At 57.2% G+C, this 18,402-nt stretch overlaps 1 protein-coding gene and 1 long non-coding RNA gene across 2 annotated transcripts; one reads left to right on the forward strand and one right to left on the reverse strand.

The window, feature by feature from the left end:
* Positions 1-10,271: 10,271 nt before the first annotated feature.
* LOC143173351 (uncharacterized) lies at positions 10,272-14,266 on the reverse strand. Its single transcript, XR_012997533.1, has 3 exons — positions 13,929-14,266; positions 11,984-12,903; positions 10,272-11,521 (listed from the first exon to the last, which is right to left on the reverse strand). It is a non-coding gene; the product is annotated as an uncharacterized LOC143173351 (long non-coding RNA).
* A 2,031-nt stretch (positions 14,267-16,297) lies between these two features.
* TMUB1 (transmembrane and ubiquitin like domain containing 1) lies at positions 16,298-18,120 on the forward strand. The gene is made up of 2 exons (XM_076363570.1): positions 16,298-16,820; positions 17,196-18,120. Exons 1-2 carry the CDS (start codon positions 16,420-16,422, stop codon positions 17,548-17,550), a joined length of 756 nt encoding a protein of 251 aa, XP_076219685.1. The 5' UTR covers positions 16,298-16,419; the 3' UTR covers positions 17,551-18,120.
* The last annotated feature ends 282 nt before the right edge of the window (positions 18,121-18,402 follow it).

Below are 18,402 nucleotides of genomic sequence, written 5' to 3' on the forward strand. Positions count from 1 at the left end.
CAGGCGACGACGAGGGCTACGTGCAGGGAAAGCTGTCCAGCGGGTGTTTGCCTGCACCCCAACAAGCAGAAGCAGCAGTCTGAGAAGATGCTGTTCCCCCCCCGAGACCATTCACACTTGTCCCTGCCATGCAGAGCAGTGCCCGGTGCATTAGGGAGCCTGTGTCACCCATCCTTCTTCACCAGGCTGAGGTGCCATTGCTATTTTGAGGCCGTGACTGCAGCTTAGGAAACTAGTTAAACTTCAAACTTTCTTTTGGTGCTTTCTCTTATTTTGAATAAAGCAGCCGAACACAAGCCCTGGCCCAAATAGGAGCTGTTTGCAGAGATGCATTTGCTGGACTACTGAGGAGGACCACTGCCGGGAGGAAAGCCTTGCCTGCAAAGCAAACGCAGGAGATCCAGTCTAACCAGCGTTTCCATGTGTCCTGGTTTTGGCAGGGATAGAGTTAGTTTTCTTCCTAGTAGCTGGTACAGTGCTGTGTTTTGGATTTAGTATGAGAATAATGTTGATAACACACCGATGTTTTAGTTGTTGCTGAGCAGTGCTTATACTAAGTCAAGGACTTTTCAGCTTCCCATGCTCTACCAACTGAGCAGGCTGGTGGTGCACAAGAAGCTGGGGGGGGGCACAGCCAGGACAGCTGACCCCAACTGGCCAAAGGGACATTCCATACCATGGGACGTCATGCTCAGTACATAAACTGGGGAAAGCTGGCCGGGGGGGCCGCTGCTCGGGGACTGGCTGGGCATCGGTCGGTGGGTGGTGAGCAACTGCATCGTGCATCACTTACTTTGTATATATTAATATTAATATTACTACTATTTTATTTTATTTCAATTATTAAACTGTTCTTATCTCAACCCACAAGAGTTTTTTTCCTCTTTTACTCTTCTGATTCTCTCCCCCATCCCACCAGGGGGGAGTGAGCGAGCAGCTCACTACCACAACACCATGGTAGAGATCTGCAGGTAGAGATAACGCTGAACCAAGAGACCTTGACTGCCGAAGCTGGGGCCAAAGACCAAGGCACCAGAAAGCAAGGTGGGAGGACGTGAAAGCAGGGATTCAGAGCGGAGGATGCAGTGGACTCATCTCACCCAGCTTTGGCTGTCTGCAAAGGAGATGACTGCACTGGTGATGCCTCCTCCACCACTGGTGATGCCTCCTCCACCACTGGCAGAAGGCGAGTCTGTGCGGCGGCGGAGACGGGGTGAATCTCACACCGAGCATGACAGCCCTGAGGGAGAAGCTGGAGTCAGCCAACGCTCGTGATGCAAAACCAAGTCAGGGCAGCAAAAGCTGAGAAGGGACCTGCTGCGGGAGCTCAGCGTGGGGCAGGAATGACCCCACAGTGGCAGTCTGCTGCAGCCCCCCACCCAGGGCAGGGAGGGGGCACCAGTCCCCCCCTGCTGCAGGCCAGCCACTGAACACCTGGCCCCCAAAGGCAGGAGGCGAAGGGGAGCTGGGAGCGCCTGTCGCCGTCCTGAGTGGAGGGCACCCGCCCGAGCCTGGAGCAGCGTCCAGTACAGGCCAACTCAGTGCTCAGGGGACAGCAGCCGTTTGGGCTGGCAAACCCCCCCGCAAAACCTCGGTGCTCCGACACAGGGCGGGATGCAAGAGCGGAACCTCTGGTCTCCCAGGCCATCTGGGAGCAGGAGCGATGCAGCCACAGGACACCCGAGCACGGTGGTCCCTGCAGGAGCCCCAGAGCTGGTGACAGCAACTGGGGGAGCCCCGTTATCGAGGTGTATCCAGATCCCCATGCTCTTGCCTGCTGCTCCTCCGTTTCCATTATCACAGGGTGTATTTTTACCGTTAGCACATGAGATGAGAGCTGATTCCTATTCATCCTTTAAATCTTGTCTGGTAAGACATCATCATAGAATCATAGAATCATAGAATAGCAGGTTGGAAGGGACCTCAAGGATCAGCGGTCCAACCTTTCCTGGCAAAAGCACAGTCTAGACAAGATGGCCCAGCACCCTCTCCAGCTGAATCTTAAGTGTCCAATGTTGGGGAGTCCACCACTTTCCTGAGGAGATTATTCCAATGGCTGATTGTTTTCATTGTGAAAAAATTTCCTCTTGTGTCCAATCAGAATCTCCCCAGATCTGGGAGTGATTATGAAATCACTGCTGATAAAATTAGTGGACTTCACAAAAAAGGAGCGGAATGATAAACAGCAACTATAGAGCAGACACACAGAGAGATTCAGCTAACTTGGCAAGCTGGTCCCACTCAAATAACATATACTTAAATAGTCAAAAATAATAATCTCCCTGGTAATAAAAACTGTAGCCCCCAGCCGAAGAAACAAGGTCTTTGCTCTAGGAAGGAAAACATCCGAGAGGATTCAGGGGTCGCACAGTAACTGAAGATGGTGCAAAACTGCCCCGAGAGGGTGCAAAACTGCTGAGGGTTTAAAGGAGGGTGCGATGAAGAGGTACAGGCGCAGAAGGTGGATCTTTCTTCCAGCCATGGCACCAGTGAGATCTGCACTGACCCAACACCTCCAGCTCCGGTGGAGACGCTCTGAAGGATGGAGAGGCTGCACAGTGCACAGAAGGGAAAAGCTGCACCGCAGGGCTGGAAAAGAATTTTCAGCTCGTGACTGAAAAAATCTGTGCCTGCGTAGCTTGTCAGAAAGATTCAAGAAGTGGCAATTATGGCAGACAAGCACATTCAGGGGAGAAAATACTGAGATCTAAGGGTTCCTCCTTTCAGAAGAATAACAAGAACTGCTGGCTGCTGTGGAAACGGTGCAAACACAAATAAGCAGCAAGGCGTATTTTTAGTAGTGGTTTAGGAAGGTTTGCTATCAGAACATCCTCAATGCTTATAAATCCAAACACAGCTTTTCTAGAAGGCAAGATTTGTCTGAACAACAACTAGAAATCTCATTTCAGTACAAGAAAGGGCACTGGCGGTGCTATCCAGACCCTGTCTCCATGCTCCTCCAACGTTTCACCACCTCCTTGTGGCCAGGAAACCCCTCTCTGCCCAGGACACTGCCTGTCCTCGGCTCACCAGATCCCTCCTCTCCTCTCCCTCCTGCTTTGACACTGTCTGTGGCATCCCAGGACAAGGTCAAGGGCACAGTCCCCATCGCCCAGGACAAGTGGCCTCTATCCAGGACCTCTAACAGAAGAAAAGCATCAAGGACCAGTGTTACGGCTGCAATACACCATTTTTGTGAAACCAAACTTTTCCCCGTAACAGCTCCCTGAGCAGCTTTGCCTGGGGCTGATCTAAAAAGCGCATATAAAAACGCACAGGAATTGTACAACATTAACAGCTCAGCCCGTGGCTGTCACTGAACTTACCCCTGCTCATCTCCCACCTTCTCTATCCTGCCTTGGCCAAGATAAACAGATTTGCATACATACGTTAATTTTAAGAATAAACTAGTAAAATACTTTACTTTTTGTAAAAGAATGAAAAAGAAGAAGGAATGAGACAACGGTGCTGGAAATGACTTCAAAAGGCCATTTTCATTCATCTCCTTGTCCCAGGCCAGGCTCTGTTACCTGACCGGGTTCCTGAGAAGATTTAGCCTGCCCTTATAAACTGCCAGTGATGGAGATCTGATAACTTTTGCTCTATTCCGGTGCTCAGTTAGTCTTAGAAAATTATCAAACTTTGAGTTGCGTTTCTGGAGCTTCAGCAGATGATTCCTTTTCCTTTCTAAATTATTCCCTCCCTCTTTTCATCAGTTTTCTCCATATTTCAATACATGCAAAGTCATTGCAGTCGTCTCCTTTCCCAGCTGAAACAAGCCCAAGCTTTCGAGCTTTTCTCATGAACCAGGAGCTCGTGGCCTCTGACCAGTTTGGCTGATCTCGTACGGATGCTCTCCCATTTCACAGATCTTCCTTGTCACGCGGGGTCCCACTCTCCCAGTGAAGCCTTCTTTGTACCACTGAACTTTGCCCGACGAAGCTCCTGCTTACGCAGCCCCCAACCAGGTTTGTGGTTCAGCCCCCAATGCACCATCGGTGCCTTGTGAGCAGCTCTGACTCGGCCCCGCTCATCCCACTGCTGAGCTCCAGTAAAGCCCCACCAGATGTTTCTCTATAAACATTTATAAATCGCCTCCATTTCAAACCCTTCTAATGTATCAGCATCCCAGGCGCTCACAGCCCCCCTCTGAGGCGTCACTTTTCTCAGCCAGCCCCGGTACGGGTGTCCTCACCCCAACCCGAGCTGCCCAGGAAAGGCACAGCAGGACTCTGCACCGACGCGGCAGGCTCGGCTCGGCTCGGCTCCCTCGGTGGCCAGCCCCCGGCACCCTCCTTACAGGTGGCACCCAGCCCTCCCCTGCATCCTCTGCACAGCCCCTTCACCAGCACCTGCCGGCGGCCGCTGAGATGGTGTCAGGATTTGTCCCCAGCAAGTGATGGGAAGTCCTTCATGCCTCCTTCACCCCCTCACCTGGCCAAGAAGTCAGCTGAGATGGTTTGATGTGACTTTCTCCTGACAAATGGGCATTGACCGCCCCCATCTTACCTGCCACTCGCACCATCTTGCTTTCCACACACTCAGAGAAAGTTTCTTGGTTACTTATGAGGCCATTTTCTGGACAGGAGGTTGGGCTGGCCTGTACGGTCCCAGCCTCCTCCTCTTCCTGCAGAGACGTGGGATGCTCCCCCCCAGCAGCCCCGGCTGCTCACCCCCTGTGCAGGCGTTTGCAGACCACTGCGAGCCGACATCTCCAAGGCACCGCAAGCCGCAGAAGTGAGCGGGAAACCATTGCTGCTGCGGGGCGGCTCCGCGGCCGCTTCCCATTTGGGCCTCCAGCATCCCCCAGCACCGGGGGCCCTGCACGTCCTCGCTGCCTCCCACCGCCCAGTGGGTCCCAGGCAGGACGCGGGGCGCAGGGACACGATGAAGCACGGGCGGCCACTGGGACGGAGCATCCCCCGGCCCAAGCCTGTGCGGGGATCGGGGAGACCCCGCCACTGGCAGCCCCTGTGGAGCGGGACCCCCCCGCCACCGTCCCGTGATGCAGCCGGGGCAGCCACAGCACCGGCTCCCACAGTGCTGCCAGTGCTGGAAAATCAGAGCCCAATGTTACTGCAAAGCCAGAGCGAGATCAGGGAGAGAGGAGCCCACATTGCAGGCAAACAGATGGAGCTGGTACTTATCACAGATAAGGAAGAAAAAAATCATGAGAGGACTTAAATGTACCGAGAGGCCGCATCGCATGACTTCAGAACACGGGAAGTGGGGGAGGAAGGCGAGAGCTCGTGGGGGAGACGAGCCCGGGGCTTTCTGGAATAAAAATGCGCTCCAGGATGGTCAGATGGATGCTTTCTGCGGACAGTGGCCACGGGGAAATGGAAACAGTTTTTTAGGGTGAATTTCGTGCTCAGAACCCCAACTTTCTCAGCTCAGAGGTGCTCTCCATCTGCAGCACTTCCATCTGACGCTGCCGTTCGCAAGTGCCTCAAACTGTTGCCGCTGCCAAGAGGAGTGATGCCTCCTCCTCCTCCTCCTCCTCCTCCTCCCTCCGCTCCCACCCCCAGACCAGCCGCTCCGGCGCCTCGGCGGCTGCAGACCAAACTGGCTGGAAACCACCCCAGCAGAAGGAAAGGGTCGGCGTCAGCTTGGCCAGCGCTGGACCCGGCTCGCCACGTGGCTGCTCCCTGTGCAGGGAGGGAGCCAGCCCACCCACCCCCTGTGCCGTGGGGCCACGGCCACGGGCCCTACATGGACACCAGACGGTACCGCAGCCTGTGCGGGGCAGCGGGAGGGTCCCCACCACCCCAGAGCTCCCAGAGGGCATTGGTCCAGAGCAGGGGACCCACTGCTCTGTTCCGAACCCGGCTGGCAGCGGGGAATCTGCCAGATCTGGCATGCTGGGAGGCAGCCCTGGCAGCCTGGGGGGGTGAAGCAGAAGGCAGTCATCTGCTCCCCGCCCAGCAGGCACAGCAGAGCCCTTTTCCAGCCCCGAGCCTGCTGCGGGTAACAGCCCCCAGCAACAGGCAGGAGGGGATGGGCGAGGGGATGGAGCGGTGCGGGGCCCTTCCAGGGGTCCAGGCCGGAGCAAAAGGAGGCAGGGCTGGAGAGAAGCCACCGGCAACAGACCCTCAAGGTCCACCCAGGATGCAGGGCTGGAGAGCAGCACCCCCACAACAGAGCTGAGGCGAGGGCTAAGGCCCAGGGCTGAGCTTAAATGGGTGTCCGGGCCCCACGGGCAGCGGGTGTGGGTCCCCGGTGGGCTCATCAGGGCTTTAAGGCTTCTTGGTGCACTTGGGACCCTGAGATGCTTAATCACACTTGCTATTAAAAACTGGCGCTTCATTTCTGCGGGGATGTCTCTGTCCGGGAGAGCTGGCTTGCGCAGGGCACAGCTGGGAGACACCTCTCGCCTTTCCAGGAACCAAAGGGGAAGCAGGAAACCTCATCCTCTCCCCATCGCCACAGCTCTGGGAGGGCTCAGGCTGCCCTGTCCTCCCCACACACCCTGTAAGGTTAGCGGCTCCTTTTCCCAAACCTGTCAGGACTTTCCCCTGCTGTGGCTCCTGCCACAAAGCAGGCAGTTAGTGGCAGTAGCTTGGTGGGGAGGGAGGTGTTTAATGAAGAGATGTCACCTTCAAGTCACATAACTGTCCTCTTCAGGCTGGGGATCAGGCCAAGAGCTTTTTCCTCAGAATAGCTGCAGCTCTTTAATCTTACTCTGGAGCTAGGAGGTAACTGCACGTATTAATCCCATCCATATTTGTGCAAAGTATGGCTGCCAGGCAGCAAGCACATTGCAAATCCAAAATACATAGTTCAGTATATGAAGCTGTTTCACACCAAGACCTGCATAGAGCATTTACCGTTGCTGTGCTAACGATTTGCTAATGGTTTATCTAAGCACGGGAGATGGCCGCTGGCCTGACAAGGCCACAGTGGTATTTGCAGAGTGCTGAGGACAAGCCCCGACCCGGTGAGAAGCCGAGGCTGGAGGGGTGCGGGGCGAAGGAGCCCCCTGAGCCTGGCAAGGGGGTGCCTGGAGCCAGCGGCGCGCTCCCACCCCGCTCCCCACGCAGGGCTGTGCTGGGAACGGCTCCCTGCGCCCGGGCAGCATGGCTGCGGGTGAGCAGATGCAGGCTTGGGTCTTGTTTTAGAGAAGTGGTGAACCATGGTTTGCTTTCCCTTTGTTGTCTGCGTCTCTTACTGTGACTTACCTCTAAGCGATCGGCCATTTCAAGACACCCCATGGGTATCCAGTGACCAGCTGGCACATGTCCTGCTCCTGCAGGCGTCTGGTCGCAAACCAAGGTGTGCAACACCCCAGTATTTTCTCCTTGGCTGAGGTGCGGGTGGTTGGACAGGTCCTGCCTCTGCAGGGAGGGCAGGGGGACACCCTGAGGTGCACGGCCGGTCACGAGGCAGAGTGCCCCAGTCCCACCAGTGCCCCACGGCTAGACCCTCTCCCGTGGGGTCAGGATCCCTCTGTGACCCCTCTCTTCGGTTACAGACTGCCGGTCCACGGGAGGTGAACTGTACAAGCACACGCACGGTTGTTAAAAAGAAGATAAAAATGGCAGCGAGGCGAACTAAACCCTTTCTGGCACCGTGGAGGTACCGCCCCAAGGGCACGGGGCCAGCGAGCCCCAGCGAGCCCCAGCAAGGACACAGGGATGGCTGATGAGGAGGGAGGGAGCTGGCACTGCCCAGCAGCAGGGTGGGGGACACAGGTAGAAACACTGAGGCAACCTTTGGAAAGGTGAAATTGTGAGTAAAGGAGGAAATGGAGGGGACCATAAACCCTGGCAGATTAAATGCATAAACACAACAAGGCAGCAAGACCGCTCTGAGGACCAACTAACGAAGAGATTAGAGCCAAGAATAAATCTTTGTTCAGACGCATCAGGAGCAGGACACTTTCCAGACGCCTGCAGGGCCAACGGATGCCTGGGCACGAAAGGTAAACCGAGAGGACAGGGCTGCCGCAGAGGAGCTAAGTCTGTTTTTTGCATTGGTATTCACCGAGAAGAAATCAGAGGGGGTTACCCTGCAGGGACCCCCCTTTGCAGGGGCACAGCACAGGATCCATTTGGAAAGGCAGTGGCTGCAGAGGACACCAGAGGAGCAGAGCTGATGGGACGGCCGCGGGGACCCCAGGATGCACAGCCTGAGTTACTGAGATCTTTTGCTGGCAGCTGCCTTGACACCTGGTGGATACCTGGGTGGTGGAGGGTCCCAAGAGTGACACCATCCATAAAGGGCTCAAGGGACCTCTTGGGAAATCCAGGCCTTACAGGTCCAGTCCAGCAGCTGCAAGGAGCAAACGAGGAGCTGTGCCAAGTACAGCTACTGCAAGCTGCGCAGATATGATCCACTGGGAGATGACGGGGATGGCTGTTGTGCAGGTAAGTCCTGACCTTGGAGAGAGCCCCAAAGAGGTAACAGAGAGACTACACGCGGGTAAGACGGCTGAAGAGTGAAGTCTGTTTTGATTCCCAAAGGGCTTTAAGGAAAGCAGGCAGCCGTGGGACAAGCAGGACGGCCATGGGGTAGGCGGCTGGTTTCCTAGAAGACTGGATGTGTAAGGTGGGCGCAGACGTCTGCTCTGGCCATGGAGATCACCGGTGCAGCCCCACACAGGTCTGGGCTCTTCAGCACATTCCCCAGCGCTGGGAGAGGGCAGAGCTGCAGGAGGGGGTCATGGCACCCTTTGGGGTGCCGGCTGCCCGAGGTGCGGCAGGTCACTGCACCCTCTGCGGTGCCGTCCACCCCTGCTGACCCCAGAGACCACCTTGCTCCCGTGGGCAGGCCTGCTCCAGAGGGGAAAGGGGCAGGTTTCTGTCTCTGGGCTGACCTCCCCCAAACATGTGGCACCCAGAGCAGCACCGGGTGCTGGGACCTGCCGCCTGCCCGCCCGGGTGATGCCCTGCAGCCTGCGAGCAGCTCTCCCCCATCCATCCCGTCGGACTCTGTAACGGGAGCAGAGGCAGTGCGGTGGGCAGGATGGGCTCAGAAGCAGAAAGGGGAGAGGGAGGCCCCTGCTCGTGCAGCGGCGCTGGCGCACAGCACCGCACCACGAGGTGAGGGGCCAGCGCCCGTGGGCAGCCGGCTCGTGGAGCCGCAATGCCTTGCTCTGGCGCTGTGCTGGAGATGCTGCCGGGCTCTGCGCTGTCACCCTGCCCTACCCCAAGCCTGGCCGAAGACACAAGCAACGCAACAGCAAGCGGTTTTGGCCCATCTTCCATTTCCATCGCACATATTCAGACAAGTGGCACAAACATGCTGCAAGGGCCGGCCGGCAGAGGCGAGCTCCCAGCCCGGCGCAGAGTGGAACGGGCTGATCCCCTGAGGGGCACAGGGAGCCCCGGGCAGGGGAGGGGGTCACCTTGCCTCCGTACCTCGCTGGAGCAGCAGCACTCTAGAACTGGGCATCGCTTTATATTAACAGTATTTTAGAAGAATATTGAAAAATCAAAGAGATGCTGAAAAGACCCACGCAGAATGATTTGAGGGCTAGAGTGAGTGCCTTACAGCAGAAGATTTAAAGAGCACAATCTGTTCAGCTTATCCAAAAGAAGATTGAGGGGTGACTTGATTACACTGTAGAAGTACTTTCACAGGGAAATATTAAATGGCTCTTTAATCGAGCCAGGAAAGATATAAAAAGACTCAATCTCTGGAAGCTGAAGCCAGACAAATCCACATGGAAAATTAGACACAAAATTTTATCGGTGAGGGTGATTAACCACTGGATTAAATGCATTAAATTTGAACAGTCATAACCACTCAAATGATTTTGTTCAGATATGGCTTATTTTCTACATCCTGGAAGTTATAAATCCTGTTTCTGCTTCCTAGACAGTATATGTATTTTTTAAATCTGCTGCTTCTTTTGCATCCTTGCATCCAGCACTCCTGCATCCCTGGGATCTTCTCTTCCATTTTTGCAGCAGCCTCTTCTCCAGTCTTGGACACTTGCTTTGCCTTACCCCCAGCAGGTCTCCAAAACTGCGTCCTTTACCTGTGCCTTTCACTGAATCATCATGGCTAAAATCCTTCCTTTTACTCTCCCTGATGTGTGCATCAAGCTTAAGTGGTTTCTTCCCACCTTCCAGGTCCCAGAGACTCTTCCAAACATCGTGTACCGGGGCTTGACTCACTCTGCGTCGCTCTCCCTCTCCGTACGTCCACTTTTCCAACAGCTCCTGCTCAACACATTGCCTCTTCCTGGGTGACCCCTACACACAGCCCCACACAAAGTCTTGCCAGCTGTTTGTCTAAAAACTTTGTAAGAACTATGCCATAGAATCTCTAAGTAAAGGGCTTAATTTTAATTTAAAGTATTAAATGGAACTACAAGATTATGAGATTTTTTAATCAGTATTTGTTATTCTCTTTTTCTCTTCAGACCACATTTAAGCTTTGCATTGTGTTGCGTGTCTGGCCTCAGGCTTCGACTCGAGAAATCGCTCGAGCAGGTGTCCACCCTCACCCAGCTGGTTGCAGGACAGGAACCACAGGTGGCATTTTAAGGTTATTACACAAGAGGAAAAGATCCCCACTTGGTTTTCTGCTGCTGGTATCCCGTAGCCAAGGAGCGAGAAAATCTCAGTTCCTTGTCCCATGCAATGGTTAGTAAAGCCCCAACAGCACCACCAGCTACGCCAGTCCTCCAGAGCCTGGTCAACAAAACCCAACGAGAGGCGAGATCGCCAGCACAGCTGACCGACGGGCAGATTTTCCTTTCCACGAGGAAAGTTAATATTGTTCAGCTGCCACAAAACCCAACCCGGGGGTGTGGTGCCCAGCACCCCCAGTGCCCCGAGGTCTCTGGGGGCCGGCAGCTGGGGAGCAGAGCCTGGGAAGGAGGCGGCCTCTGGCTGGAGCTGGGTTTTTTTCTCCGCCCCCGGGAGAGCCAGCCCTGGAGGTGGGAGCTGCGGGAGGGCTCTGCCAGCCCCATGCTGGCGGGGAGGCGAGATGGGCTCCTCAGGAGCCCGCTGCTCTCGCTGGGAGCTTGTCAAAAGGGCCCTGCTCTGGTTCGGTGAGTCTGCATCTCCCCAAGATGATTTGTCAGAAACGCCTCTGCAAGCTCTGGCATCCAGGGCTTTTGTGTCCCAGAGAAGAACCTGTGGTCATCACCCTCTGCCAACGGCAGCTTATTTAAATAATTTACTAGCAGGCAATAATAAATTTTGATTCTTCGCTGTGTTTTTTCTTGTCTTTCTCAGCGGGTGCTCTGCTGTTCTCAAAGCTTTGCCTTTTCTTTACTGATTTATTCAGCTCAGAATAACATGGGTCCTACTTCCCCCTGGTGCAAGCGCATGTCCCCATCCTCATCCTCCCTTATGTCTGTACTAACTTCTCTCTGCCCCTTTTCTGTCACAGGAGCAGTGACGCCAGTTGTCGGCTGTGGTCATCAGTGACTGTGGACAGACTGGCTCTGTGACCGCTGGAAGTCCAGGGCCGCTTTGATGACCGCAGCAACCGTGACCGGGCAGGTCTGCAGTGCTGCTTCGCCCAAGTGCCAGTTACTGCGCAGAGGCCGGTGTGAGCAGCAGCTCTGAAACAAATCAGGGAACAGAAAATCAGGGAACAGTTTTTATAATTTGGGTAGTGATACCTAGGCCATCCTCCCTCTCCGACCATCTCCGTGCCCGGCTTTTTCCCTCCTTATGGGCCAGTCTCTGGCCAGCACCGAGGTCCCCTCTGCAGCCACCCGGCCCCAGCCTCACCCCTTGTTTCTCCCGAGTCTCCATGGGATGGACCTGGGCTTTGCCCAGCACTTTCTGCATCAGCCTCAGCAACCCAGGGAAGGGGCAGCTCTTCCCCACCAGCTTCTCGCCTCTGCCCCCTGCACCACACTCATGGCTCAGTGCTCTGGGAGAAAGCAGCGCACCCACCACCCCCATGGCACCTCCGGACAGGGGGTCCTCCCTGCCCACCCATCAGCCCACGTGCCCCAGGCAGATCGAGCAGCACGACTTGCTCCCCAGCAGCCTCTGCACCCATGGGTGCTGCCCACCTCTGCCGCCAGGCCCCCTGGCTCGGCCGGTGGCTGCTCATCTCCTCCAGCCCCTCAGCAGGCGGGGCTGGGGGCTGTCCTTGGCCACTCCCTGCAAGGGACAGTGCTGTGCCACGGGGCTGCAGTGTGCAGGGGGGGCTTCTCAGGGTCTTGTCGCAGACCCCTCGCTCGTGACGGGGACGGGGTGTTTCATGGCCTGGTTTTCTGCAGTCCTTTGTAAACGCAGAGCTCATCCTCGCCTGGAGATGCTGCAGCTCAGCATCCCCAACTCCCCACGCTCCCACCTCCGAGCTCTTTTTTCTGGCCCAACTGCTTTCCCCATAACACGTCTCCACGTCTTTGACTGGGGCTGACACCTCTCGCTGTTGGCGGGAGCTTCTGAGGAGCAGTTTCATCTGCAGAGGCGTTCATCTCTCCTATGTCTCCACTCCCACACGCGCTGAGCTCCGCTGAAGGTGCTGATGATGCTAAGCTAAAGAGATTCCTCGGTCCCACCGGGATGGCAGCGCCACGGGTGAGAGGGCGTCTGCCCGGTGCCCCCGCAGCCTCGCTGCTCCGGGGAGAGGAGTCAGCACCCAGCATAGACGTGCAGCTGGGAAAGATGCAGACAACGATCAGGGACACTCCGGTGTAAAATGACTGAATCCGCAACTTTCTGCTCTGCGGCGTAGATGCTGAGGCAAGTTACGTCAGGGGACTGCGTCTCTGCTGTGCTGGAGAGCCGTCCTCCCCGTGGGCTTCCAGGAACGACGGGTAAGCCAGAATGCCAGCAGCAGCCTATTTTTAAATTCTGCTGTGCATGCGAGAGCTCCGCTTTGGCAGCCCCACTTTTCAGCTCTCTTGGTGCTATTTGCAGGTCATTAAAGACTTCGCTCCCTGTGATCGCAGGACGAGTTCTGCTCTTGAGTTCTGCAAGACAGCTGTACACAGAAAATAAATGTTATGTTTGCAATGCCTCCTGCTAATGCTAATATTACAATTACACTGCCTGGAGCCTGAAGCTCTCCTATCACACATATCATCAATCTGCATTGCTGCAGTCTAACGATAAGCTGAAAACAGTGATGAAGAATGCAGATCAGGATTGAAGGAGGCAGCTGAGAGAATCACCACCTCAGGCCCCATGCCCCGATTCTGGGACTCCTGGTCGCTGTCCTGAACCGGGATTTCAACAGGGGCTGGAGCCAGGAGGCCCGGCCCACCCCCCCGCCCCACAAACCAGCCGGTCCTTCCGACCTGGAAGCAGTTTGGACACAGAAGCCTGGAAGGGAAAACAATGAATTCCTCGGAGCCACCCAGCTCCCTGGAACCACTGCTGCTCTCAGATCCACCTCAGCAGAAAGGACGCTGCAGCTCGCGCACTGCTGCCGTTAGCAGATTCCTCGTGATTTTATTATAGGAAATGTCTTGTGCCATCAAAGTGATGGACCCTTGGAGGTGACGCCCTGGGGAAAGGGGAGATTGACATCCATCGATCTCCCTTTCCGCTTTCTTCCTTTATGGGCACTGTAGGTTTTTTTCTTCCACAGGCCTCCCCTCCACTATCTCATTTTGATGGTACAAGCCTCTTCACCTAAAAATATGGAAATTTTGATCAAACCATTTTTGATCACGTTCATAATTATCTGAATGCTTTTCAGGAACACAGAAAAGCTGAGTCTCCAGCATTAAGGTTTAATACCAGATACTAATCAGCCAAGAGAGATTTTAGGATAATTTATTTAAAATGTTTTTGAATATGAAAACCAAGTTGGAGACAAAAACTACTCCACACTAATTTTTTCATCTATCTTTCAAACTTTCCTTCTTCATGAAGCCTGCAGGTAGGTTTAAACGCATCTGGGGAATCACAGTCCCCCAAAGGATCACTGGACTCATCCAGTTTTCATCTGCAGCTTCTCCCATTCCCCTGTGTTATCTCTGCGCTGCATAAGCTGCTTACTACCTGCCAGAGACCTCGGCTTCACTAGAGCACAGCTCTTCCAGCGACGAGCTCCGCCTGCGGAATTTGCTGTCCTTCAACCGATTGCCCACCTTGGTTTAGAATCACAGAATCATTTAGAATCACAGAATCATTTAGGTTGGAAAAGGCCCTTAAGATCATCGAGTCCAACATAAGCCTAACACTGCCAAGTCCACCACTAAACCATGTCCCTAAGCACCATGTCCACACGTCTTTTAAAGACCCCCAGGGATGGTGACTCCACCACTTCCCTGGGCAGCCTGTTCCAATGCTTGACAAGCCTTGCGGTGAAGAAATTTTTCCCAATATCCAACCTAAACCTCCCCTGGCACAACTTGAGGCCGTTTCCTCTTGTCCTATCGCTTGTTACTTGGGAGAAGAGACCGACCCTCACCTCACTACAACCTCCTTGCAGGTAGTTGTGGAGAGCGATGAGGTCTCCCCTCAGCCTCCTTTTCTGCAGGCTAAACAGTCCCAGTTCCCTCAGCCGCTCCTCATAGGATTTGTCCTCTAGACCCTTCACCACTTGTCTATATATAAAGCAAATAACAGGATATTGATTAAACAATAAAAATATTTTTGCTTTTAAGCAGAACTGACGACTTCATGCTCCCTCAGTTGCGCAAGAAATTTCACCTGGAGGGTTTCATAGAACCATCATAGAATGGTTTGGGCTGGAATGTCATCTAGTCCAATCCCCCTGCCATAGGCAGGGACATCTTCCACCAGATCAGGTCGCTCAGAGCCCCGTCCAACCTGACCTGGAATGTTTCCAGGGATGGGGCATCCACCACCTCTCTGGGCAACCTCTTCCAGTGTTTCACCGCCCTCAGCGTAAAAAATCTCTTCCTTAAATCTAGTCTGAATCTGCCCTCTTTTATTTTAAAACCATTACCCCTGGCCCTATTGCAACAGGCCCTGTTAAAAAGTCTCTCTCCATCTTTCTTATAAGCCCCCTTTAAGTATTGAAAGGCCACAACAAGGTCTCCCCGGAGCCTTCTCTTCTCCAGGCTGAAGAACCCCAGCTCTCTCAGCCTGTCCTCACAGGAGAGGTGTTCCAGCCCTCTGACCATTGCTGTGGCCTCCTCTGGACCCGCTAACAGGTTTCCAAGGACATCCCATAAACTGAGAGAGGAGTGTCTGGAGAGCAGCCCTGCAGAAAGGGATCTGGGGGTGCTGGTCGGCAGCAGGGTCAATAGGAGCCAGGCTGCCCAGGCAGCCCAGAGGGCAAACCGCATCCTGGGGTGCATCAAACGCAACAAAACCAGTCGGTCAAGAGAGGGGATTGTCCCGCTGTATTCAGTGTTGGTGTGGCCTCACCTGGAGTTCTGTGTGCAGTTCTGGGCCCCACCATTTAAGAAGGATGTGAAGGTCCTCGAATGCATCCAGAGGAGGGCAACAAAGCTGGTGAAGGGCTGGAAGGCATGTCCTGTGAGGAGCGGCTGAGGACTCTGGGTTTGTCTCATTTGGAGAGAAGGCTGAGGGGTGACCTCATCACTCTCTACAGCTTCCTGAGGAGGGGATGTGGAGAAGGAGATGCTGATCTCTTCTCCCTGGCATCCAGGGACAGGACACCTGGGAGCGGTTCAAAGCTGCGCCAGGGGAGGTTCAGACTTGACACGAGGAAGCATTCCTTTACTGAAAGGGTGTTCAAGCCTGGAACAGGCTTCATAGAGAGGTGGTTGATGCCGCAAGCCTGTCAGTGTTCAAGAGGCGTTTGGACAATGCCCTTAAATAACATGCTTTAACTTTTGGTCAGCCCTGAAGTGGTCAGGCAGTTGGACTAGGTGATCGTTGTACGTCCCTTCCAGCAGAAATACTCTATTATTCTATTCTATTCTATTCTATTCTATTCTATTCTATTCTATTCTATGATTGCTCCCTACAGCAAGCCTTTCCTCCTAGGCCTCACCCAGCACCACCACGTTAATGCCAACACCCGAATGCCTGCCTGCCTGCCTGCCTGCCTCCCTCCCTCCCTCCCTCCCTGCCTGCCTCCCTCCCTCCCTCCGTTTGAACCCAGGCCCGGCTGCTGCCATCCTTGAGGCCCCGTCCTCCAGCCACCCCGGAGCACCACATCTCCTCAGGCTGGGCCCAGCAGGGCCGAGCACTTCTCAAGCCGATAATGGCGGATGAGGGAAGGGCCCTGGCCGAGGAACTCCGACGGCGCAGGCCCAGCCTGGCGCGGGGCACGCCGGGAGCTGTAGTCCCGTGCCTGGGACTACAGGGGCACATCCGGCACGCCCAGCCGCAGAGGCGGGACTACAGCTCCCGGCGTGCCCCGCGAGGGAGGCCTCCGCGCTTGCGCAGATCAGGACTACAGCTCCCGGCGTGCCTTGCTGCGAGGCGGAAGCGGCGCGATGGCGGCAGGTGAGGGGCCCGGGCCGGCCGCAGCTCCCGTCGCCTGCGGCCCGGCGGGCTGACGGCCGCGCTCTACGCCCTCTGGTCGGTATCTGGTGCCGCCGCCGCCGCCATGGCGCTGATCGAGGGCGTTGGCGATGAGGTGACCGTGCTCTTCGCGTTGTTGCTGGTCGCTGTGGTGCTGGGGTTGGCCTGGGCCTCCACCCGCGCCCCCGAGCCCGCCGCGACGCCCCGCGACGCCGCGGCGCTGCCCGAAGAGGGTCCGAGCGCTGCCCCGACCCCCGTCGAGCAAAAGGTCCCGGCGGCGGCGGCGGCCGCAGCGGCCCCCGATGGGGCGGGCGGGCTGGCGGCGGGGCTGCGGCCCCGGGCCGGCCCCGCACCCGCGCAGGGCCCCCTCGGTGAGGGGGACGGCGGCCCCGCCGAGCCCACCATGGTGCTGCGGCTGAAGTTCCTCAACGACACGGAGCGCCTGGCCCGGGTGCGCCCCGGCGACACCGTCGGGGCCCTGAAGAGGTGAGGGGCGGGGCAGGCTGGTTCTCCCGCGGCACAGGCTCGGGGCTGTCCCGGCAGGGGGCGGCGCTGGGGGCGTCCCCGAGCCCCGCCGGCAGCTCCTTCCCTCCCTGGAGCAGCTGGGAGCTGCCGCTCTCACCCTTGTGCGGTGCGTGTGGCTGTGCCCGTCCCTGGCGGGGCCATCTGATGGCCCATCCTGGCAGGCGCTTTCGCTTCTGGTAACGCCAGGGGCGGCTGATGGTGAAGCGTGGGCACAGGGGTGCGGGCAGAGCAGGCAGTCAAGGTGGGCGCGTTCGCAGCCTGCTCCTTGGGGGGGTGGACGGAGGGGATGCTGTCCTGGCGGGAGCGTGACGTTTCCCTCCTTGTCCCCCACCCCAGGGACTATTTCCCTGGGCAGGAGCAGCAAGTGCGGCTGATCTACCAGGGCCAGCTGCTGCGCGATGACACCCAGAGCCTGGCCGCCCTGCACCTCGCCCACAACAGCGTCCTGCACTGCCACATCTCCCAGCACAGCCCGGCCCCCGCGCCTGCCGGCCCCCGCGCCTCCACCGACCCCGTGCACGCCGCCCTCAACGTGGGCAGCCTCATGCTGCCGCTCTTCGTGCTGATGCTGGCCGTGCTCTGGTACTTCCAGCTGCAGTACCGCCACGTCTTCACTGCCACCGCGACCACCTTCCTGGCTGGCCTCACCCTCCTCTTCAGCTTCATGGCCTTCACCATGTACCGCAGATAGCACGGCCCCGTGCCCCAAAAGGAGCCGCTGCACCCGGAATAAACTCGGTCCCGGGTGGAGTCTGCCTGCCGCACCTGAACCTGGGGGGGGGGTCTGGGCCGTGGACTCTGTCCCCCGGGGCTGCAGGATCTGGCGGGTCCGAGGGAGCTGGCGTCCAGGTGGGAGGCAGGCAGCCTGCCCACACGCTGTGTCCCGTGGCTCGGGCAGTGCTGCAGCTGGAGCCGGAGCCAGGGTTGCTGCAGGAGCGAGTGCTGTTGTACCTCGGGGGGGGGGTCCCGGCACCCCCCCAGCCCCTCATGGGGCCTCTGCCTGGCCCCCCCCTGTCCTGCCCGCTGCTCCCGCACCCCGCGGCCGGCTGGCTCCGTGCCCGGGAGCTCCTGCGGCCCCCCCGCACGCTGCTCCTGCGTGGGACGGTGACCGCTCCCCCCGGGGCTGGGGCTGCCTCCCCACGGGGGGACTGTCCGGCCGCCCAGCCCTTCCCAGGGGCTGCTCCCCGGGGGTCCCGGTGCCGGCGGGGGGACGCGCTCCCCGCCGCTCTGTTACGATTAAAGAGGAAGAACTGTGAACGGTCGCGGCCTCCCGGCTCTGCTGCGCCCCGGCGGGGACCGGGGAGGTGGGAGGGGCGGGGCTCCGGGGCGGGGGGCGGGGCTCCGGGGCAGGGGGCGGGTCTTCTCCGGCGGCGCCCTCCCAGCGGCAGCGGGCGGGGCCCGCGGGGCGGGGCTCGCGCCTCGGGCCACGCGTTCCGCAGGGCCGCAGCGCGCCTGCGCCAGCGGAGCCGCCCCGCCCCTTCGCGAGGCGCTCGCTCATTGGGGGACGGATGGAGGCTATTTCCATACGCCGCTACGCACGCCG

This window comes from Aptenodytes patagonicus, unplaced genomic scaffold (genome assembly GCF_965638725.1).
Source record: "Aptenodytes patagonicus unplaced genomic scaffold, bAptPat1.pri.cur scaffold_69, whole genome shotgun sequence".
In the NCBI taxonomy this organism is placed as follows: domain Eukaryota; kingdom Metazoa; phylum Chordata; class Aves; order Sphenisciformes; family Spheniscidae; genus Aptenodytes; species Aptenodytes patagonicus.